The sequence below is a fragment of the Denticeps clupeoides genome, chromosome 4 (genome assembly GCF_900700375.1).
Source record: "Denticeps clupeoides chromosome 4, fDenClu1.1, whole genome shotgun sequence".
In the NCBI taxonomy this organism is placed as follows: domain Eukaryota; kingdom Metazoa; phylum Chordata; class Actinopteri; order Clupeiformes; family Denticipitidae; genus Denticeps; species Denticeps clupeoides.
In genome coordinates this window covers 28,655,045-28,673,723 of record NC_041710.1, presented here as the reverse complement: position 1 = coordinate 28,673,723, position 18,679 = coordinate 28,655,045, and the positions used below count along the sequence as shown (strand labels likewise).

General features: G+C 44.3%; 1 protein-coding gene across 5 annotated transcripts in view; it reads left to right on the top strand.

The window, feature by feature from the left end:
* The first annotated feature begins 1,432 nt into the window (after positions 1 to 1,432).
* The window catches only part of gria2a (glutamate receptor, ionotropic, AMPA 2a), a 21,378-nt gene continuing 4,131 nt past the window's right edge, over positions 1,433 to 18,679 (top strand). For 3 of the 5 annotated variants that reach the window (XM_028975127.1, XM_028975126.1, XM_028975128.1), the window contains exons 1-13: positions 1,434 to 1,886; positions 1,992 to 2,132; positions 11,085 to 11,324; positions 12,631 to 12,827; positions 13,411 to 13,464; positions 13,563 to 13,721; positions 13,819 to 13,986; positions 14,708 to 14,812; positions 14,979 to 15,086; positions 15,173 to 15,379; positions 15,939 to 16,306; positions 17,781 to 17,979; positions 18,489 to 18,679. The exon at positions 18,489 to 18,679 is cut by the window's right edge and continues 57 nt beyond it. In XM_028975127.1, the coding sequence (XP_028830960.1) occupies positions 1,802 to 1,886; positions 1,992 to 2,132; positions 11,085 to 11,324; positions 12,631 to 12,827; positions 13,411 to 13,464; positions 13,563 to 13,721; positions 13,819 to 13,986; positions 14,708 to 14,812; positions 14,979 to 15,086; positions 15,173 to 15,379; positions 15,939 to 16,306; positions 17,781 to 17,979; positions 18,489 to 18,679 (2,222 nt within the window). In that variant the 5' untranslated portion in view covers positions 1,434 to 1,801. Of the gene's footprint in view, positions 1,887 to 1,991; positions 2,133 to 11,084; positions 11,325 to 12,630; positions 12,828 to 13,410; positions 13,465 to 13,562; positions 13,722 to 13,818; positions 13,987 to 14,707; positions 14,813 to 14,978; positions 15,087 to 15,172; positions 15,380 to 15,938; positions 16,307 to 17,780; positions 17,980 to 18,488 lie in introns of all 5 variants that reach the window. The other 2 variants (XR_003749419.1, XM_028975129.1) reach the window with 1 other exon arrangement.

Below are 18,679 nucleotides of genomic sequence, written 5' to 3'. Positions count from 1 at the left end.
TTTCCTAACTGGTATTCTGTTTTTTTTTTTTTTGTTTAATGAAACTTCCATAAAATGAAGGGAAATGTAATGTAAATCTTTATTAAGCCCTGCATCCCATGCTATGTGATGCATGCAGGTCAAATCTGGGATGATGGAAGGAGCGTGGCCTTGGTGTTGAAAAACATTCTCAGTGAAGGTCGGGATTTTGCTGAACTTGAAAAGAGTGTCTTGATGGCCCACAGGGATGAGTCTTCAGGCCTACTTGAGAGTGGATTTTCCATAGTTTCCACACAGCACAGATAATGTTTTTACAGAAACTGAATTGAAGTGATTGTCATTGTGATACACTGCAGCACAGCACATGGCAACACAACAAAATGTGTCCTCTGCTTTTAACCATCACCCTTGGTTAGCAGTGGGCAGCTATGACAGGCGCCCGGGGAGCAGTGTGTGGGGACGGTAATTTGCTCAGTGGCACCTCGGCGGGATTCAAACCCATGACCTTCTGATTACAGGGCCGCTTCATTAACCACTAGGACTCCACTGCCCTCCAGGCTCAACCATCAGGGATCTTTCATCCCAAGAGTTAAGGGTAAATCTATGATCATACCTGACAACTGATAATGGTTTTGTGGTGAGTCTGTAAAATGTGTTTTGCATAATGAAGCATGTACAGTACAGGTTATGTACTTAACAAAAAAAGGTGAAATAACTGAAAACATGTTTTATATTTTAGTTTCTTTGCTCTGATTACTGCTTTGAACACTCTTGGCATTCTCTCGATGAGCTTCAAGAGGTCATCACCTGAAATGCTTTTCCAACAGTCTTGAAGGAGTTCCCAGAAGTGTTTAGCACTTGTTGGGGTCCAGCTCACCCCAAACCATCTGGATTAGGTTCAGGTCCAGTGACTGTGGAGTACATAACTCCACATGTGTTCATTCATAGTTTTGATGCCTTCAGTGAGAATCTACCAACGTAAATGGTCATGAAAATAAAGAAAACACGTTGAATGAGAAGGTGTGTCCAAAACTTTGGCCTGTACTGTATATGTTTTAATTATGCACAGTATAAATGATAACTACGAATATAACCTCCTGTGTATCCCATGGATCCAACATATTTTGCCACCTCCGAGATCTGGTCCATTACTGTCACAACTGTTGTGAAATAAAGTTCTGTCTTTGTGTATTCATAAGATATTTACTGGACATGATTAAAAATAATAACATGACTTCCTGCAATATCCACCCACTTGATCAATTCCTTGATCATACATACATACATACATACAGACAGACAGACAGATAGACAGATAGATAGATAGATAGATAGATAGATAGATAGATAGATAGATAGATAGATAGATAGATAGATAGATAGATAGATAGATAGATAGATAGATAGATAGATAGATAGATAGATGCGTCATATGTACGTCCTCGCCCCCACCCCTCCTCCAGTTATACTCGTGTGGTGCCGAGATCTTCTCCGTTCACGTCCCTGTTCATCCTCTTCGCTTGTCCCACTCTGAATTACCTTCTGGCGCAGGTGACCAGACCTTCTGTCGCTCCAGCGAAGCCGCGCCGACGGAAGCACTTCGGCTGTTCTCGGCTCTTTCCGCCTTCATCAGTATTCCTCGTATGTCCGCCGCGCCGAGCGGGACTGCGAGGCGCGGATCCGCAACGGAGGCGAGCGCCAGAGACCCGCACCCCCCGGCCGGTTCCCCGCTGTCGTGTGATGTGTGGTCGGGTCCATGGGAGGACCGCGCTTCTGTGACCAGTGAGACGCTGGCTGCTGGCCTCCATCGCGCCGTTCGGAGATGCAGAAGACGATGAATCTGACGGGCTTGCTGCTGCCCGTGTTGTGGGGGATCTCGCTCGGTGGATCTCCGAGCGTTCAGATCGGTGGGTAGATGATTTATTTATTATGAATCATACGTTTCACATGCGTGCGTGTGAGGATATATATATATATATATATATTTTTTTTTTTTATTATTTGCACCGCAGGGGGTTTGTTCCCGCGAGGCGCCGATCAAGAATACAGCGCCTTCCGGATCGGAATGGTCCAGTTCGGCACGTCCGAGTTCCGCCTCACCCCCCACATAGACAACCTGGAGGTGGCCAACAGCTTCGCCATCACCAACTGCTGTGAGTCGCGCGTTTATTCTCACGCGTGCTGCCCTTCATTTATTCTCCTTTCATTTCCATTATTGTTTTTGATGGGCGGTGGGGGGGTTTATAAGTGTGAAGGATGGGGGTGACATTGGGTGGAACCGCGTCTCTGGTCGGGGGTCGCTGGTTCGTGGGGGGAGGGGACGCTGAGCAAGCCGATGTGGGATCAGCCGTGGTGGGGCGCGGCGCGTGGGCTGATATTATATAAATATGAAATATGAAATGTTCCTGCGTGGAAGGCCGCTTCCTCGGCGCTCCGGCAGGTGTGTTGGGTGGCGTTATGTAAAGGCTCGCGCGTTGGGAGAGATCGGCATGGAGTTTGTTTCCACAGTAACCGCGGTGGTGAAGAACCCCCCTTCCCACGCTCCGCCCCCTCCACGTCCCCGCCGTTTGATCACTGCCCAGTAGAATCGCGGAGGCATCAGTCAGCGACTTGCTGCAGCGATGGGGGCTTCAGCCTGATTAGGGGTGAAACCATTTCCTTTCGATAAAAGGGGGTTCCGATAGATTCACCCCCAACCCTCTCCCTGCCACACACCCGTATACATACAAAATAACGATTTCCCAGAATTCCACCCCAATCAAAGAGCAGGATCATTTATTTATTAAACCCTGGCCTGTGCATAATTGATGAAAGCTGGAATGTGTTCGGCATGGCCTACTCTGATTGGACCAGGGCTGGACAGATGAATACATGAAGATAGTGGCGTGAATGTATTTGTGCTATTTGAGTGTGTGTGTGTGTGTGTGTGTGTGTGTGTGTGTTGCCTGCTACCAGTTCATGGAATGGCTTCAGAATTGCTGTTGTTGTAATTATTTTTCAGAAGTATTAATATTAGAATAACTAGGAGATTTGAAATGTTAACGCCCCAGTCTCAGGGGTAATGTGAAATTAATGAACAGTCTCACTTTGGGGGATGAGACACCCCCCACCATTCAATTAAACCAGTTCTCCCCATGGAAGGGAGTATAGATGATGGTTTTCATTTTTAAACTATTATGAATTTACGTTGAAGTTAGCTTTAAACAACTGGGAACTCAAATTCCAGCTGTGCATCACTTCATTCCTGCCATGCAGCTTTTGGGAACATGGCAGACCAGGAGGGTTCAGTCAAACACCCTGGTGTCAGTGAGGGCACGTTCAGTCAGAAGTGTGCAGACACTCACTGTGAACATGAATGTGGGTATTATGAGGGGTGGTAGTGGCCTAGTGGGTAAGACACTTGTCTAAGATCTAGAAGATCCACTTACTACCACCGTGTCCCTGAGCAAGACACTAAACCCTGAGTGTCTCCAGGGGGTGTGTCCCTGTAACTACTGACTGTAAGGTGCTCTGGAAAAGGGTGTCTGCCATAAATGAAAGTGAAAGTGAATTGAAAGTGACAGGCGCCCGGGGAGCAGTGTGTGGGGACGGTGCTTTGCTCAGTGGCACCTCAGTGGCACCTTGGCAAATCAAGATTCGAAACAGCAACCTTCTAATTACAGGGCCGCTTCCTTAACCGCTAGGCCACCACTGCCCAAATGCCATAAATGTAAATGTATTCATATTATTTGATTGTGCAACAGACATATTAAAAGACAAATAAAACCCCACAGGGTTAAAATTTAATATACATAATGTATGTAAAGAATTGAACAAAACACTAGGCTGAGTCAATGGCATGGTGGTGCAGTAGTTAGCACTAATGCTCTTTTGTTTTTAACTGGGACCTAATTAGCCCTAATGATCTGTCATAAATATTTATGCGAACAATACATACATGATATTATATTTTATGATTTTATTTTATGATAAAAAAAAAAAGTCACCACAAGGCTCATAGCGAGTATTTAAAAAAGGGAAAGGACTAATTCCTGGAGCACAGTTAAATCAATCGCAGAGGAATTAAAGCAACGTGACAGCGGCAGGCATCTATGAGTTCTCCAGAACAGTATCTGCACAAAACAGACACTAGGCCACCAAGAGGTCTGCAGCAACATTTAATCCCTCCAACCGAAGGGATCAGCACCACAGACAGCTCCCCTGCAACTTCCTAAGCGACTACGTTGAAGTAAAGCACTAACTGCATGGAATGAAAAACAGGATAAGATTCCTGTTATTTCCCCATAACTGCTGAACATTTTTGGAAGGACCCTCTCTGTGTGGTGGTTTAAGGGGTTCGCTGGACTGAAAAGAGCAGTGCATCATGACAACGGTTCCCCACCGTCCCCCAGATTAGACTTTCGATTCCCACCACCATGGCAAAAAGACACGTTGCCAAATGGCCATAAAAAGCATCTTTTTTTTTTCGTCAGCCTGCATGTTTGAGTAGGGATGGACAGTTGGGCTTAACGAATGCATCAGTGCATTAGATGGCTTGGTCTGGCGGTCCCATTTTTTAACTGAACTGATTTTTAAAAAATGGGCTGGAACTGAAGGATAAAGTGTTATATATTAGCACTGATTGCGCAAAGGAACACCGTAAGCAATGCCAGTCGAGACGGTTCTCATGTGCAGTTCCCCGGAGGTGGAATAAGTCAGTCCAGCGGAGACCAGTCACAACAAGCATTCTGCAGATGTGATTTTAAGCATCGTCTCTCCAGAAACGTGACTTCTGCTACGAGGCATGTGCCTGAATGCACATAGACCAGCAGGAAGGGAGCTGCACGTCATTTGTTTCTCAAACTTTTATTGAAATGGCAGCTGTTTATTTAAATATCATGTATTAAAAATGCAAAAATTTTACATTTAAACACATGCTCTTGCTGCTCAGCCATGAGTGTCAGTCAGAACAAACTGTACATGTGCGCACACACATACACACACACACACACACACAGATCAAATCATTACCAACAATAAGTTAATGATAAAGTATTTTCACTTTCTCTTGCAATTTCACTATTAAGATCTAATCATTAAGTACAATAATACAACCATGTGGAAATATAATGATACATTTTGCATTTACATGTGGTATTCATAATGTAAGAACCATGACATTTATTTATTCAGGTTGTATTTAATCAGGCTTCTAATGCTAATGCAACACTTTTCATCAGCTCGCTGATGCTGGAAATGAACGGATGCAGCAGAGGTTGGCACCCAGGAACACATGTGAAAATTCACTAAAAATAACCACACTCTTGTCACACGCTAAAGAGTGCCCACACTCATATTCACACACACACACACACACACACACACACACTTGACACACCTAACAGCCGCCACCCATCCCTGTAATACCACTCACATGCTCTCGAAGTGGGAGGGCTCCCTCCTCTGCACTCTGAACCCCGGCACATTAATATTCTTATGACTTCATCTGGAGGTTCGAGGATTTGTTCGGAAGACAGGATGGAAAAAAAGAAGAATGAGTGAGCACTTTCCCTGACCGGCACTCCGTCCCTCCATTTCAATCAGTCCTCACCTTCAGGAGCGGATTAATGAGTGTGTGTGTGCTGGTGTGTGCTGGTGTGTGTGTGTGCATATGCATCCACACTCATATTCCTTATTGGCGAATTTATGTGTGTTGAGCATGATCTGTGGGTGTTAGCTGATATGTGTCTGTTTGTGCGGTGCATAAGTAATGTGTCTTGGCATGATTTGTGAGTGTAAGCTGATATCTATCCGTGTGTGTGTGTGTGCATTGTGCATAATTAATGCATGTTGGTCCTACTTCAGTATTAGCGGTGGAGGGTGCATCTGCATGTTCATTTGGAACAGTTGGCTTGTGGCCTTGAAATCAATAGATCACAAGACAGCAGCAAAAGAGCTACACTTTAATACCTGATGAACGTTTTACTAGATACCAGCAGTAGAACACAGGACTTTGCCTGGACTGGCTGATTTTCAGCACTCTGAAATATTCATCTTTTCATGCACATTCACACAAAACGTAAAAAAAACTGGACAGTTCATTACTAATTATTCATGACAAAATGTACATTAATGATGAAGCGAGAGCTCCAAATTGGCGAATAAAGATATGAGAAACATAAGGACGTGAACTCGTAACTGAAGGGATACCGGTTCAAATCCCGAACCGCCAAGTTGCTACTGATGTCCCCTTGGACACCTTTCATGGCTGTACAATGCTCACTAAGGGTTAAATGGAGAGGACATATTTCATTGTGTGCATCGTGTGCTGCGCTTGCTGTGCACACAATGAAAATAAGCTACATGCAGGGTACAATATTAAACCTCCAGGTACAAAACTGTTCCTTCCAGTTGATTGCACCTCAGAAAGTACAGGACAGGTCCTTTGTGGTACCATGTTGTACCTTTAAAGGTACATGATTTGGGAAAGTACATATTTGTACCCATGAACCTGCACCACATGGAAATGATCCCAATTAACCCCAATGTACCAACAAAAATGCTTGTAGATTGCAAGATTTCAGCTTTACAATAGTGATAGAATTGATGGTGGATCTGACCAATTTTCCCAAAAGTGGTTGATGTTCTAAAACAATGCCTCTACTGTATGTGCATGCAATAATAAATTGTGGCATAACTGCGCTCTTGGCATAACTCTAAAAAGGGACAGAACAGCATGGTGTTGCTAGGCAAGATATGGGCAAAGTTTATGTATTCTTTCACAGTGCATAAAAATGTATGAATTCAGAATACTTTTTAATAATTGTTACGTTTTCCTCGTTAAGTGAAGTAAATTAATCACCATCAAGATTAATTTAAATATCAACATAAATATTACTGACTGTCATCCACATTTGCTTTTGACTGCACAAAGCAGAAATACACCATTACGGTGAAATCGCCTTCACACGCGTGTGTAACGACTCACGTGTAATAGAAGAGTCTAACGGAACTTCTTAATGGGACCTGAGTGAGCAGTGGGCAGCCATGACAGGCGCCCGGGGAGCAGTGCGTGGGGATGGCGCTTTGCTCAGTGGCACTTCAGTGCCGGTTCGGGATTCGAACCGGCAACCTCCTGATTGTGGGGCCGCTTCCTTAACCGCTAGGCCACCACTGCCCCATATAAGTATAAAGGAAGTATAAAAGGAATGTACATGAAAATACAATAACAGAAAAAACTGAATGACAGACATAGCAGTGTATAGCTCAGTGGACTAAGACTCTGTGCCTGTGAGTTGAAGGTTGGTGGTTCGAGCCCTGCCTCCCCATGTCTGTGGCTCCTTCTGCCACATATGTGCTGCCCTTTGCTGACCACTAAATCATACTTATATGTAAATATAATTTTTAATTCCAGTCATGACAGGTACACATTGGGCCTTAAACGGTACATATGACTAAGGTAGAAAAAAGAACCTGGGAGGACGGGTACGTTATTGTTCTTAAGAAGGGTACTGCCATAGTGACAAGCATTTGTAGCCATATAGGTACACAGTGGTACTTCCATTTCTCTGTGTGTGTATCACAATGACAAAAACAACCACTTTCACTTTCGGATTGTCGTGTGACAGTCATCACTCTCGAAGACTGACGGTTGTGCTACTTGACAGGGTTGAGGCTATCTGTGAGCAGAGGCTGATGAAGCTCTGTCCAGTCCCACCATCCCAACAATATATTGAGTCCATAAAAGGGTTTGCACAAGCTCTTTACAAACTCACAGATCAGCTGATCTTTGTGCACGGCACCTACAGTGCATTCTGAGCATTCCCCGTTCATTCTGTCTGTTTGTAGGGACGGACCTACATGGATTTACTAAAATGTACCCCTTTGTCAGCAGAACATTGAAAAAATTGTTTGCTTAATGTCACTGAATTTTTTATTGAGCACTCTGACTCATTCAGCCCCTCTATTTACAGCAATTCATTTACACACACACATACACACATACACAGAGATCTGCATTGAAAAACATGCATTTCTTCAAAAACCACACACCCACACTTAGTATCACGTACATTCATTGTTGGTCCATTAGAGAATAGAAAACAGGACACCTAAGTAGGGCAGCTAATTTTACTGCCTCTCTGGACCAAAATCTGAACGCAAACACAAGGTAAAACCCTGAGTGTGTTGTGTGTGTGTGGATCACGCTGGTACACAGCCACCTTCTCTGCTCTGCCTGTGGCCGAGGGTACGAGAATACAGGGTTTCTAACCATGTGAGAATTAAATAGGTCTGTATGTGCAATATAGATACATTTTTTATCTTTTATATGAGGATATAGGATATGTTTTGTCAGTGTGACAGGAGATTCTGCTGCTGTTAGAGTGAGAGAAATAATTTAAGTGTGATTTTTTGTATATTCTAAACCCTGAATTGGTAGGGGAAGGGGGGAAAGCTGAATTGTTTTTTAAAGAATAAAAGCCCAACTGTTGTAGCTTCCCTTGGCTCTGTAATGATTTTCGTTTCACCTTCTTGTTGGTTTGTGTTAACACTGTGCAATTAGACCCCATCAACCCCATTGCATCCTGGGAAGAACAGTTCTGTCTCTCTCTAAATATAGCTTCAGGCAAACGGCCTGAAAACTGGAGTTTTAGGAAAAACAGGACTATCAGCTTTTAACACTTTTAATGTCAGGTCGAAAGGGCTCCTAGCGTTCTGGGGTGGCACAACACAACATCACAACACTGACAAGAAGATGAAAACTGCACTGCACTGTTTTGTACATTATTCGTGTATATATGTAATAGTCCAAAGAAGTTAATTTAGTTAGTATGTTGATTAAATTATTTCTGAGTGCTCACTGTTCAGGAAAGAGGGAAGGAAATAAAATAATGACAAAAATGTTTCTTTTGAACATCATTTCATATTGCTAGCATCTCATGAATGTAAAAGAAATAGATAATTTGATTTCAAATGCAGAAATATAAAGGCATCTAAAACAATGCCTCTACTGTATGTGCATGCAATAATAAATTGTGGCATAACTGCGCTCTTGGCATAACTCTAAAAAGGGACAGAACAGCATGGTGTTGCTAGGCAAGATATGGGCAAAGTTTATGTATTCTTTCACAGTGCATAAAAATGTATGAATTCAGAATACTTTTTAAAGGCACACAAAAATGACTTGTTACGTTTTCCTCGTTAAGTGAACTAAATTATTCACCATCAAGATTAATTTAAATATCAACATATATATTACTGACTGTCATCCACATTTGCTTTTGACTGCACTAAGCAGAAATACACCATTACGGGGAAATCGCCTTCACACGCGTGCGTAATGACTCACGTGTAATAGAAGTCTCACGGAACTTCTTAATGGGACCAACTAATTTAGCCCAAAATGCGCCACATCCTGGCAAATAATAGTAGAGCTAACACTAGATTTATGAACATAAGCCAGAACGTTACCAACAAAATCCAATCAAAGACAAATCAGCAGGGCAGTAGACAGTCAGTATGTGGGAATGTGGTAAAAGATGCTTGCCGAGTCGCTAAACAACCAACTGGCTTCAGCCAATGAGAGTGCAGGATCTGAGCTTAATCATTTCACCAAAAAAAATCATAGCATTCATTTTAAAAACTGTTTTGCGAGAGGGCTGTGCATTTCCTGTTTTACCTCTTACATATCTTTTTCTCAGTTGTGTAGGTCGAACCCTTATGGCCCAATCACAAGTCAGACCACTTTGAAAATTTGAAAGTTTGGATATGAGGTATCTTAAGGCAAATAGATACCACATAGATGACATTTAAATGATGATTTTGTACTGTCATGATTAGGTCCGGAAGGGGCAACCCAGCCAAGTTGGGCCATTGTTACCTGATGTTTCCCCTGTCCCGTTTACCATCAAATAAACCCCTGTTTCGTGACGTTGTGTGTATGCGTCCTCGTTCCTCGCCATGTCCAGCCAGTGTGACATGTACATGCTACCCTATGCCCGCTGCTAGATGTTATTGGGGTTGGTAGTTAAAACATTGCCGTTCTGGGACGCAGTTGCCTTGATGCCTGATCAAGTGTTCACCAGAGGCTATTTAGCTTGAAACTGCCATTTGGCTGCTAAACTGCTTGTCTAATTTCCTCATTTGTTAGGCCTGTCATCATATCGTTCCCATGATGCATAATGCATGAACTGGAACCATTTTAAACAGAATGTGCTAAAACAGTCTCAGTGTTGCTGATGAGTCATCTGGGCTTCTAACAGATGAGGGGTTGGGTTTAAAACAGTCCAATGTCTTTAGTATTCAACGATGCACGTGTGATGAGAACTATTTGATGAGAGACACTAAACTGTGCAGTGCAGCAGAAATAAGGTTGAATAAAGCTGAAATATAAGGAAGAGGATACCAGGCATGAAATCACAGAGTGCCAGGCATGTCCATAGAATTAGTTCTGGTTTTATATACTGCCACATCCGAGGGATGTACCAAAAAAAGGAGTAAACAGTCCACCACGCCTCTGCGTTGAAACAAGGGTTCCTGTAAGATTGCTGAACAGTGCGTAGCTGTGTATGATCGTCTCAGGGGAGGAACACTACCGGCTCGCCAGCAGCACTGGGCACACCAGTGCTCATACACGGTCTTGTAAGGCTTAGGTCAACACGCATGTGCACATTGAGCCAGTTCTGTAGGAGCGACACCAGTCACAGGGAACACCTTCAGGTAGCATGGGGGGAACACGGAGACATAACAGGCCGCACCTGACACACAGGATCCCTATCCGTGTTGCAGGGCCCTAGGGAGGTAATGTGATTAGGGGCCGACAACCCGGAAGTGAGGGGTGAGGACTCACTGGGAAGTTGCAGCCACACGACACGCAGACACAGACATAAACGCTGATACTCAGGGGAAGGGGGACATGACGTATACGGATTTACGTAAAACTCTCCGTCTTCATATAGTGTGAAGTTCTGTACACTCTGTACAGCCAGGCAATTATTCCAACAGAGACACACAGAGAATACCACACAGGAATGGCAGGCAGGTCAATAATGGAGACCCCCGGTTAACTTTAGTGTGGTCTGTAAATGCAGCAAAGATGAAATGTGTTCCGTTCTGTCTGCTTGCAGTCTGCTCCCAGTTCTCGCGTGGGGTATATGCGATCTTTGGATTCTACGACAAGAAGTCGGTGAACACGATCACGTCGTTCTGCGAGACCCTCCACGTGTCCTTCATCACGCCCAGTTTCCCCGCAGACGGACTCAACCAGTTTGTGCTGCAGATGCGACCTGATATCAAAGGCCCTCTCATCAGCCTGGTGGAGTACTACAAGTGGGAGAAGTTCGCTTATCTGTACGACAGCGACAGAGGTAAGCGGACATGGACGTTTGTGTGGCCTACTCCAATGGGGCACCTCCTGTGCCGCTTGTGTTTGGGACCGTCTAGTCCTTCTTCTGTTGTCATCAAAGAGTTTTCCACTCAGCAGTGACACGTGCAGCGTAAAAATATCATCAGCATTGCTGCCACTGATCCATCCGTATCCACCCCACACCAGTGTTGTGTTGATAATGGTCGACAGCATACCTAGAATAACCGTACAAAAACAAAAAAGAAGGGCCCTTTGGCAAGGTTCATTAGTTGTGTCAATTATCATTGCAAGAATGGAGCTTCCCTTGTAGATATTCGTGTCTCTTGATGAACGGCATTATTAAAAATTAAAATGTTTTGTTTTGTCGGTTTCAGCGGCTTTGCAACATGGCAGCTCTAGTTTTTAAAGGTCACAGTCATTTTGCTCTGGTTTGTAGCTCGTGAGGGTCCGTGGTGGTCAGTAGCTTGTCATGGCCAGTTGTTGTCATGGCCAGTTGGTCTTCTGTGTCTCAAACTGTGAAGCTTGTGGTTACAGGCAGTAGAGCGATGAGACCCAGATATGAAATCAGCCATGTAAGAAGATAAGAAAAGGCAAAGGTAGGAGAAAGCGCAGCCGTAGGGTAGCTCCTGCATGTGTGTGAGTGCGTTCTAAAGAGAGAGAGAGATGGAGAGAAATGGAGAGGAGGAGGGGTGTGCAGCTGCAGAGTCCTCTGTGACATTAGAGATTTAAATTAGAGAGCCTGTGTTAATTCAGACTGTGTCCTGTAAATGAGACAGGCCTGTGTTAATTTCAGCTGGTTTATGTAAATGAGATATTGTTGTGTTTATTTAAACTGGGATGCCTGAATAAGGCTCAATAAATTAAGCCTTTTACCGTGCACCGATTCCATGTCTTTGTTCTATGTAGTTACTACATTCCTAACAGGTAGCCACTGAAAAACCAAAATTCTGAGGCTTTGAGTTTGACTGGGACCTTGTGGTCACATGGGGTTGTGTAGCGGCAATCTAGAATGGGGTCACTAAATGAAACAGGGACATTTCTACTGATATCTGTTTTGTATCGTTAGAGTTAATGTATGAATTTTGACTCTCTGCATCTGAGTATTTGAACGATTGATTCTTTAGAGCATGAGAAAGAGAGAGAGAGAGATGGGTTGGGTTCTCTGTATGACACGATTTCATAGTTCACGATGGGTTCTGGGATTGAGACGGAGCAATGCCTCCTCTCACGCGTGGTCTCTTTCTCTTCATCACGTCCACTTATATCTCTGTCCTAACAAACTGCCACGCTCGCTCCCTCCTTCTCAGGGTTGACTACGCTGCAGGCCGTGTTGGACACGGCGGCGGAGCGTAAATGGCAGGTGACCGCAATTAACGTAGGCAACCTGAAGGACGAGAGGAAAGATGAGGCATATCGTTCACTCTTCCAAGACCTGGAGAACAAGAAGGAGAGGAGGGTCATCTTAGACTGCGAGCAGGACAAGGTCAAAGACATCATGGAGCAGGTGCTGTCATTCCTTTCACTTTGTGATTTTCTCTTTCAGCTCTGTGCCGTATTTTGCCGTATTAATAATGTGTGTGAAGGTGTAACTACCAGAATGTAACACAAGCTCAAAATGAAACCTGTTACCAAAGTCAGATTTTATTTTTAAATCTTAATCATTTATAAAATATTCCTTGTGGGAACCTGGCATTTGTTCTGCCTTATGGGGACATTAGATCCCAGTCACATCGATTTCAAATATGAATATGGGGTGGTAGTAACATAGCAGGTAACACACTCGCCTATGAACCAGAAGACCCAGGTTCAAACCCCACTTACTACCATTGTGACCCTGAGCAAGACTCTTAACCCTGAGTGTCTCCAGGGGGGGACTGTCCCTGTAACTACTGATTGTAAGTCGCTCTGGTTAAGGGCTTCTGATAAATGCTGTAAATGTAAATGTAACACTTTTACTCTACTTTGATCTGAGGCGTACATGTATAGCCAAACACACTCTTCCTCTTCATCACAGGAAGTGGTTCTTAATTTAAAGGCCGACACGAACTGTGCATTTATGGATTTTAACTTTTCTTCTTTTGTTCCAGGTCATCACAATCGGCCGACATGTGAAGGGCTATCACTACATCATTGCCAACTTTGTGGGTTGCAGATAATAAGATTTAACCTTGACTGTGATGCACGTGACACCTGGTTTTACATATGGTATGAATGCTTTTGTGTGTATCTGTGCTCATAGGGCTTCATGGATGGCGACTTGTCAAAGATTCAGTATGGTGGGGCGAACGTGTCAGGCTTTCAGATTGTAGATTTTGATGATCCAGTTGTGGCAAAGTTCAAACAGCGCTGGGAGGCCCTGGAGGAGAAAGAGTATCCTGGAGCAGACAGTACGATCAGGGTGGGTTGAGTGGGTTAATGGGTGAGATTTTCGGAAGTGTTCATTTTCTTTGTCCTCGTTGGGGAACTGCATGTCTGTGTGTGTTTCTATACTGCAGTACACTTCTGCGCTGACCTACGATGCAGTGCAGGTGATGACAGAAGCCTTCAGGTTTCTGCATAAGCAACGAATTGACATCAGTCGTCGTGGCAACAATGGAGATTGTTTGGCCAATCCTGCGGTGCCATGGGCCCAGGGAGTTGAGATTGAGCGTGCACTAAAACAAGTATATCACACACACACACACAAACACACACACACGCGTCCAACACGTCCTGCATGCTGTAGTGATTTGCTCAGCTGAACGTTGGCCGCATTGTTGCTGAGTGTGAACTAGACCTGTTCTGTGCTGAAAGCAGCTTGGCGTCACCGTGATTGGATTTCATGCAGCCAATCGAGAACCTTTTGAGGCTGAAGATCATGGATCATTGGTCAATAAATATTAGCTGCAGCTTCTTCTGGCTCTGATTCCTCCGCTGAGCTGCCTGCTGTTCTGCTGGAACCTTCAGAGCCGGAGCTGCCACCAGAAAAACAGCATCACAGTGATTAAAGTGGGAACATGGTACATGTAAAAGGAAATGAACTGAAACAGCCAAATATGAAAAATGGGGGGAACAAACAGGAAACAGAAGACAAAAAGAGCGCAGTTTGAGCTGAGAAAACAAGACAGCATGAATAGCAAAAGAATTTACACTCAGTGGGTGTTTCTAATATTGCAGGAGGGGGTTGGAGTGTGAATGGGTTGGAGATGTGGTAGCTGGTGTGATAAGTCACGAAGGCCAACATATTGTAAAAATAATCAGAAGACCATGCTGCATAATACCACATTTTCAAATTATTCCTTATTCCAAGGCTTTAATCTGGAAAATAAAATGTCTAGCAGCAGTTTACATCTTCTGGGGATTATCAAAGTCTGCAATAAGTACATCTATTTTGTGTGTGCATAGGTGCGTGTGGATGGGCTTACCGGGAACATCCAGTTCGACCAGTATGGGAAGCGAGTGAATTACTCTGTCAATGTGATGGAGCTGAAAAACAGTGGGCCAGTGAAGGTTTGCTTGCTTAATTTGGGGAGTGGGGATGAGGTCCGGTTGAGCATATATTTAAATATATTCTCAACCATACCTCATCCCCACTCTGCACTCTGCATTAAAAAAATGTGGATTTCAGGCCTGTGATGTGGTTAAAAAAGAAAAACTTTTTTTTTTTATTTTGCAGATCGGGTACTGGAACGAAGTGGATAAAATGGCTGTGACTAAATCCGAGCTGTTCCCCAATGACACCATGGGCATGGAGAACAAGACTGTGGTTGTGACCACCATCCTGGTGAGAGCTTTTTTATTTTAAGTTGTACTTGTACTATATGTGCATTAAATATATTTTCAATAATGTGTGCGTGTGTTTATTTTTAGGAAGCGCCATATGTGATGTTGAAGAAGAACGCGGAGCAGTTCGTAGATAACGATCGGTACGAGGGCTACTGCGTTGATCTGGCTGCAGAGATTGCAAAGCATTGTGGGTTCAAGTACCAGCTGAGGATTGTAGGAGATGGGAAGTATGGAGCTCGAGACGCTGAGACAAAAATCTGGAATGGCATGGTTGGAGAGCTTGTGTATGGGGTAAGTGTGTGTGTGTGTGTGTGTGTGTAGTTTTGTGACAGCATGGCCAGACTTTACAATGCACCAATCTTAGTGTATTTATGTATACGTGTGCTCTTCATGTTTATGATCATGTGAATTTGAAGAGCCAGAGGGGACTTTACATCATTAAATGTAATGACACTCTATGGTCATTTTATCAGAGGCAGCCTTTGGATACTATTTACAGTTTTATACAGTTACAGGGTATACTGCATTATGCACTGTATCGAACCTTCCCTACTCTATAGAGTAATCATCAGTTAATGACCACTAGTAGTATTTGTGTGTTGGCTTCACAGCACTGACACTGACCACTGGAGTGGACATTTATCCACACGTCCGTGTCACCGCCACCAGCAAAAACATTGCAACTTGCAAAAAAAATGTAAAAATTCACCATAGACAGCAGCAAATGTGTAACTGGTCAGCAGCTGTAACTTGTGCAGGATGAACCTACAGGGTAAGTGTGTGTGTGTGCCATTGCCATGTCTTTAAGCTACATATGTCTATGGTTTTTGTGTCTATATTTGCTCCTCAGAAAGCAGACATCGCAGTGGCGCCTCTGACCATCACGCTGGTGAGGGAGGAGGTGATTGACTTCTCCAAGCCATTCATGAGCCTGGGAATCTCCATCATGATCAAAAAACCTCAGAAGTCCAAGCCAGGTGTCTTCTCCTTCCTGGACCCGCTGGCCTACGAGATCTGGATGTGCATCGTCTTCGCCTACATCGGCGTGAGCGTCGTCCTCTTCCTGGTCAGCCGCTTCAGCCCGTACGAGTGGCACACGGAGGAGTTCGAGGATGGCCAGATTGGCCAGAGCGAGTCGACAAATGAGTTTGGAATCTTTAATTCTCTCTGGTTCTCACTGGGTGCTTTTATGCAGCAGGGATGCGATATCTCACCAAGGTTTGTGCGCGTCTCCCCTCTCCTCCTCTCCCTTCTCCTTACGACTTTGTGTAACCATGGCAACATCCCCAGTTGGCACACGCGCTCACCCCTGCTCTGACAAGCTCTCTGTGTTTCTGTAGCAACCAGCCCTCAGCTTTTATGCAGCCCTTCTCCACTCCTTGCCTGTTGCTTCCCACAGAACACGAGAGCAACGCAGGGCTAGGCTCGCACGATGGGGGGCGAGGTTAAACCCCTGTGGGGCGATCCTGGTGACCGTGAGCACGCGTCCAGTGGGGGCCAGATGGTTTGCGGGTCGTAGGAGGCTGCAATTTTTCCTGCGCTCTTGGAGGTGTACCGTGTTTTTGCTGCATATCCTCCACTATAGGCCTTATGCCAGTGGGGTTCATATGAAGTGCTATAACACAACATAGCACTGCACCTGCCCAGCATAGCTCTAGTTCTAACTCCCAGCACTCCAACGCATACTCTACCGCAAACACACTGCTGACCTTTCTTCCTTTTCTGTTGATGTCCTGATACTCATCTTGACTGTGACTGACTTTACGCTCTCTCCCTTTCTCTGGCTGTGTGTAGCGTCTCTTTCAGTGCCTCTTTCAGTCTTTCAGTGCCTCCACTGCTGCTGTAGCTGTAACAAATTTAAAGGTCCCCTATTATGAATGTCTTTTTGCTTTTATATAGGTGTTAGGTGTCCCCCATTCTGTATCTGAAGTGTCTTTACAAAATTCAACCTTGGTGCAGAACTGCAGCAATCTGTGCCAGTCCCACAATGAGATTTACCCAGGACACGGCGTTTCTGTGTCTGTAGCTTTAAATACTAATGAAGATGAGAGAGGCGGGACGAGGAGGAGTGCAGCTTATAGAAGTGAGCGGGCATTTGAGGAAATGACATCATCAACACTTCCTGTGTTTAACTAAAAAAATATATTTGTGGCCATTTTTACATCCAGTCACCGAGCAACTGCAAAGCTTCACACATTTGGAAGCCATTGGAAGTCAGTGGAGCTACTTTTTTAGGGGAGAGGTGGGAAATTCTTTGGGCAAACAAAGCATGAGAAAAGAGAGGTAACCTCTCCCCTTATGACGTCATAAAGGGTGACATTCCAGATCCGACCGTCTGAGCTGCCACTCTGAACTGTGAAATAGAATGGCCAATGCACTCTTTATACATATCGCCATTTCTAGCCACTGCAGGACCATAGACAGGCTAGTGGAACTCGTATTAATGTTAAATAATATCACATAGTGAAATTTTCATAATAGGGGACCTTAAACAAGTGTAATACAATTCCAGAAAAATGTGAATGGAGGAGTATGTTATAAGGAATACTGTACAAGTGTGTAGGACGGAATGTAGGACATTGAGTTGTGTGATTTGTGTGAGTGTATGGGAGTGGTTGTAATGTGTTAATGTCTTTCCACTTTACATCGCCTGTTTGTGTGTGTTGGATTCATGGGACTTTACTATGTGTAGGTCTCTGTCAGGTCGAATTGTTGGGGGCGTGTGGTGGTTCTTTACGCTCATCATCATCTCCTCTTACACGGCCAACCTGGCTGCCTTCCTCACGGTGGAGCGCATGGTGTCACCCATCGAGAGTGCAGAAGACCTCGCCAAGCAGACTGAGATCGCCTACGGGACCCTGGATGCCGGCTCAACAAAAGAGTTCTTTAGGGTGAGACTTGGCTCCATGCACTCTAAACTGAGCATGATTAAAGAGACTTATATGGCATTTAGCAGACACCCTTATCCAGAGCAACTAACAATCAGTAGTTAAGGGAACAGTCCCCCTGGAGTGTATTGCTCAGGGACACAATGGTAGTAAGTGGGGTTTGAACCTGGGTCCTCTGGTTGATAGGTGTTACCCTGTAGGCTACCACCACCCTCATGGGGACCACTATACCATGCTGTCAGTCGATAAACCTTCAGTATTCAGAAAAGAATCATTTTGATTCTGGCTTTAAGAATGATACATGATATGTGCGGTTTATTGGCTTTCCTGTCATTTGGTTTACAAAATTTTTCCTCTCAAAATTTTTTCATTTTCATTTTATATTTGAGATTTATTTGAAATTGAATTGAGGTTGTCTCATATTCAGGCAAACATGATTTGTTTGTATTTTCATGGCTGAATTATTGTTCAGTGAAGCAATTCACCTGTTTCACTTCTCACCTTCTCTGCAGAGGTCTAAGATTGCTCTTTTTGACAAGATGTGGCAGTACATGAAGATCGCCGAGCCCTCTGTGTTTGTGAAGAACACTGTAGAGGGGGTGCTGCGTGTAAGGAAGTCCAAGGGAAAATACGCATACCTGCTGGAATCCACCATGAACGAGTACATCGAGCAACGCAAACCCTGTGACACCATGAAGGTCGG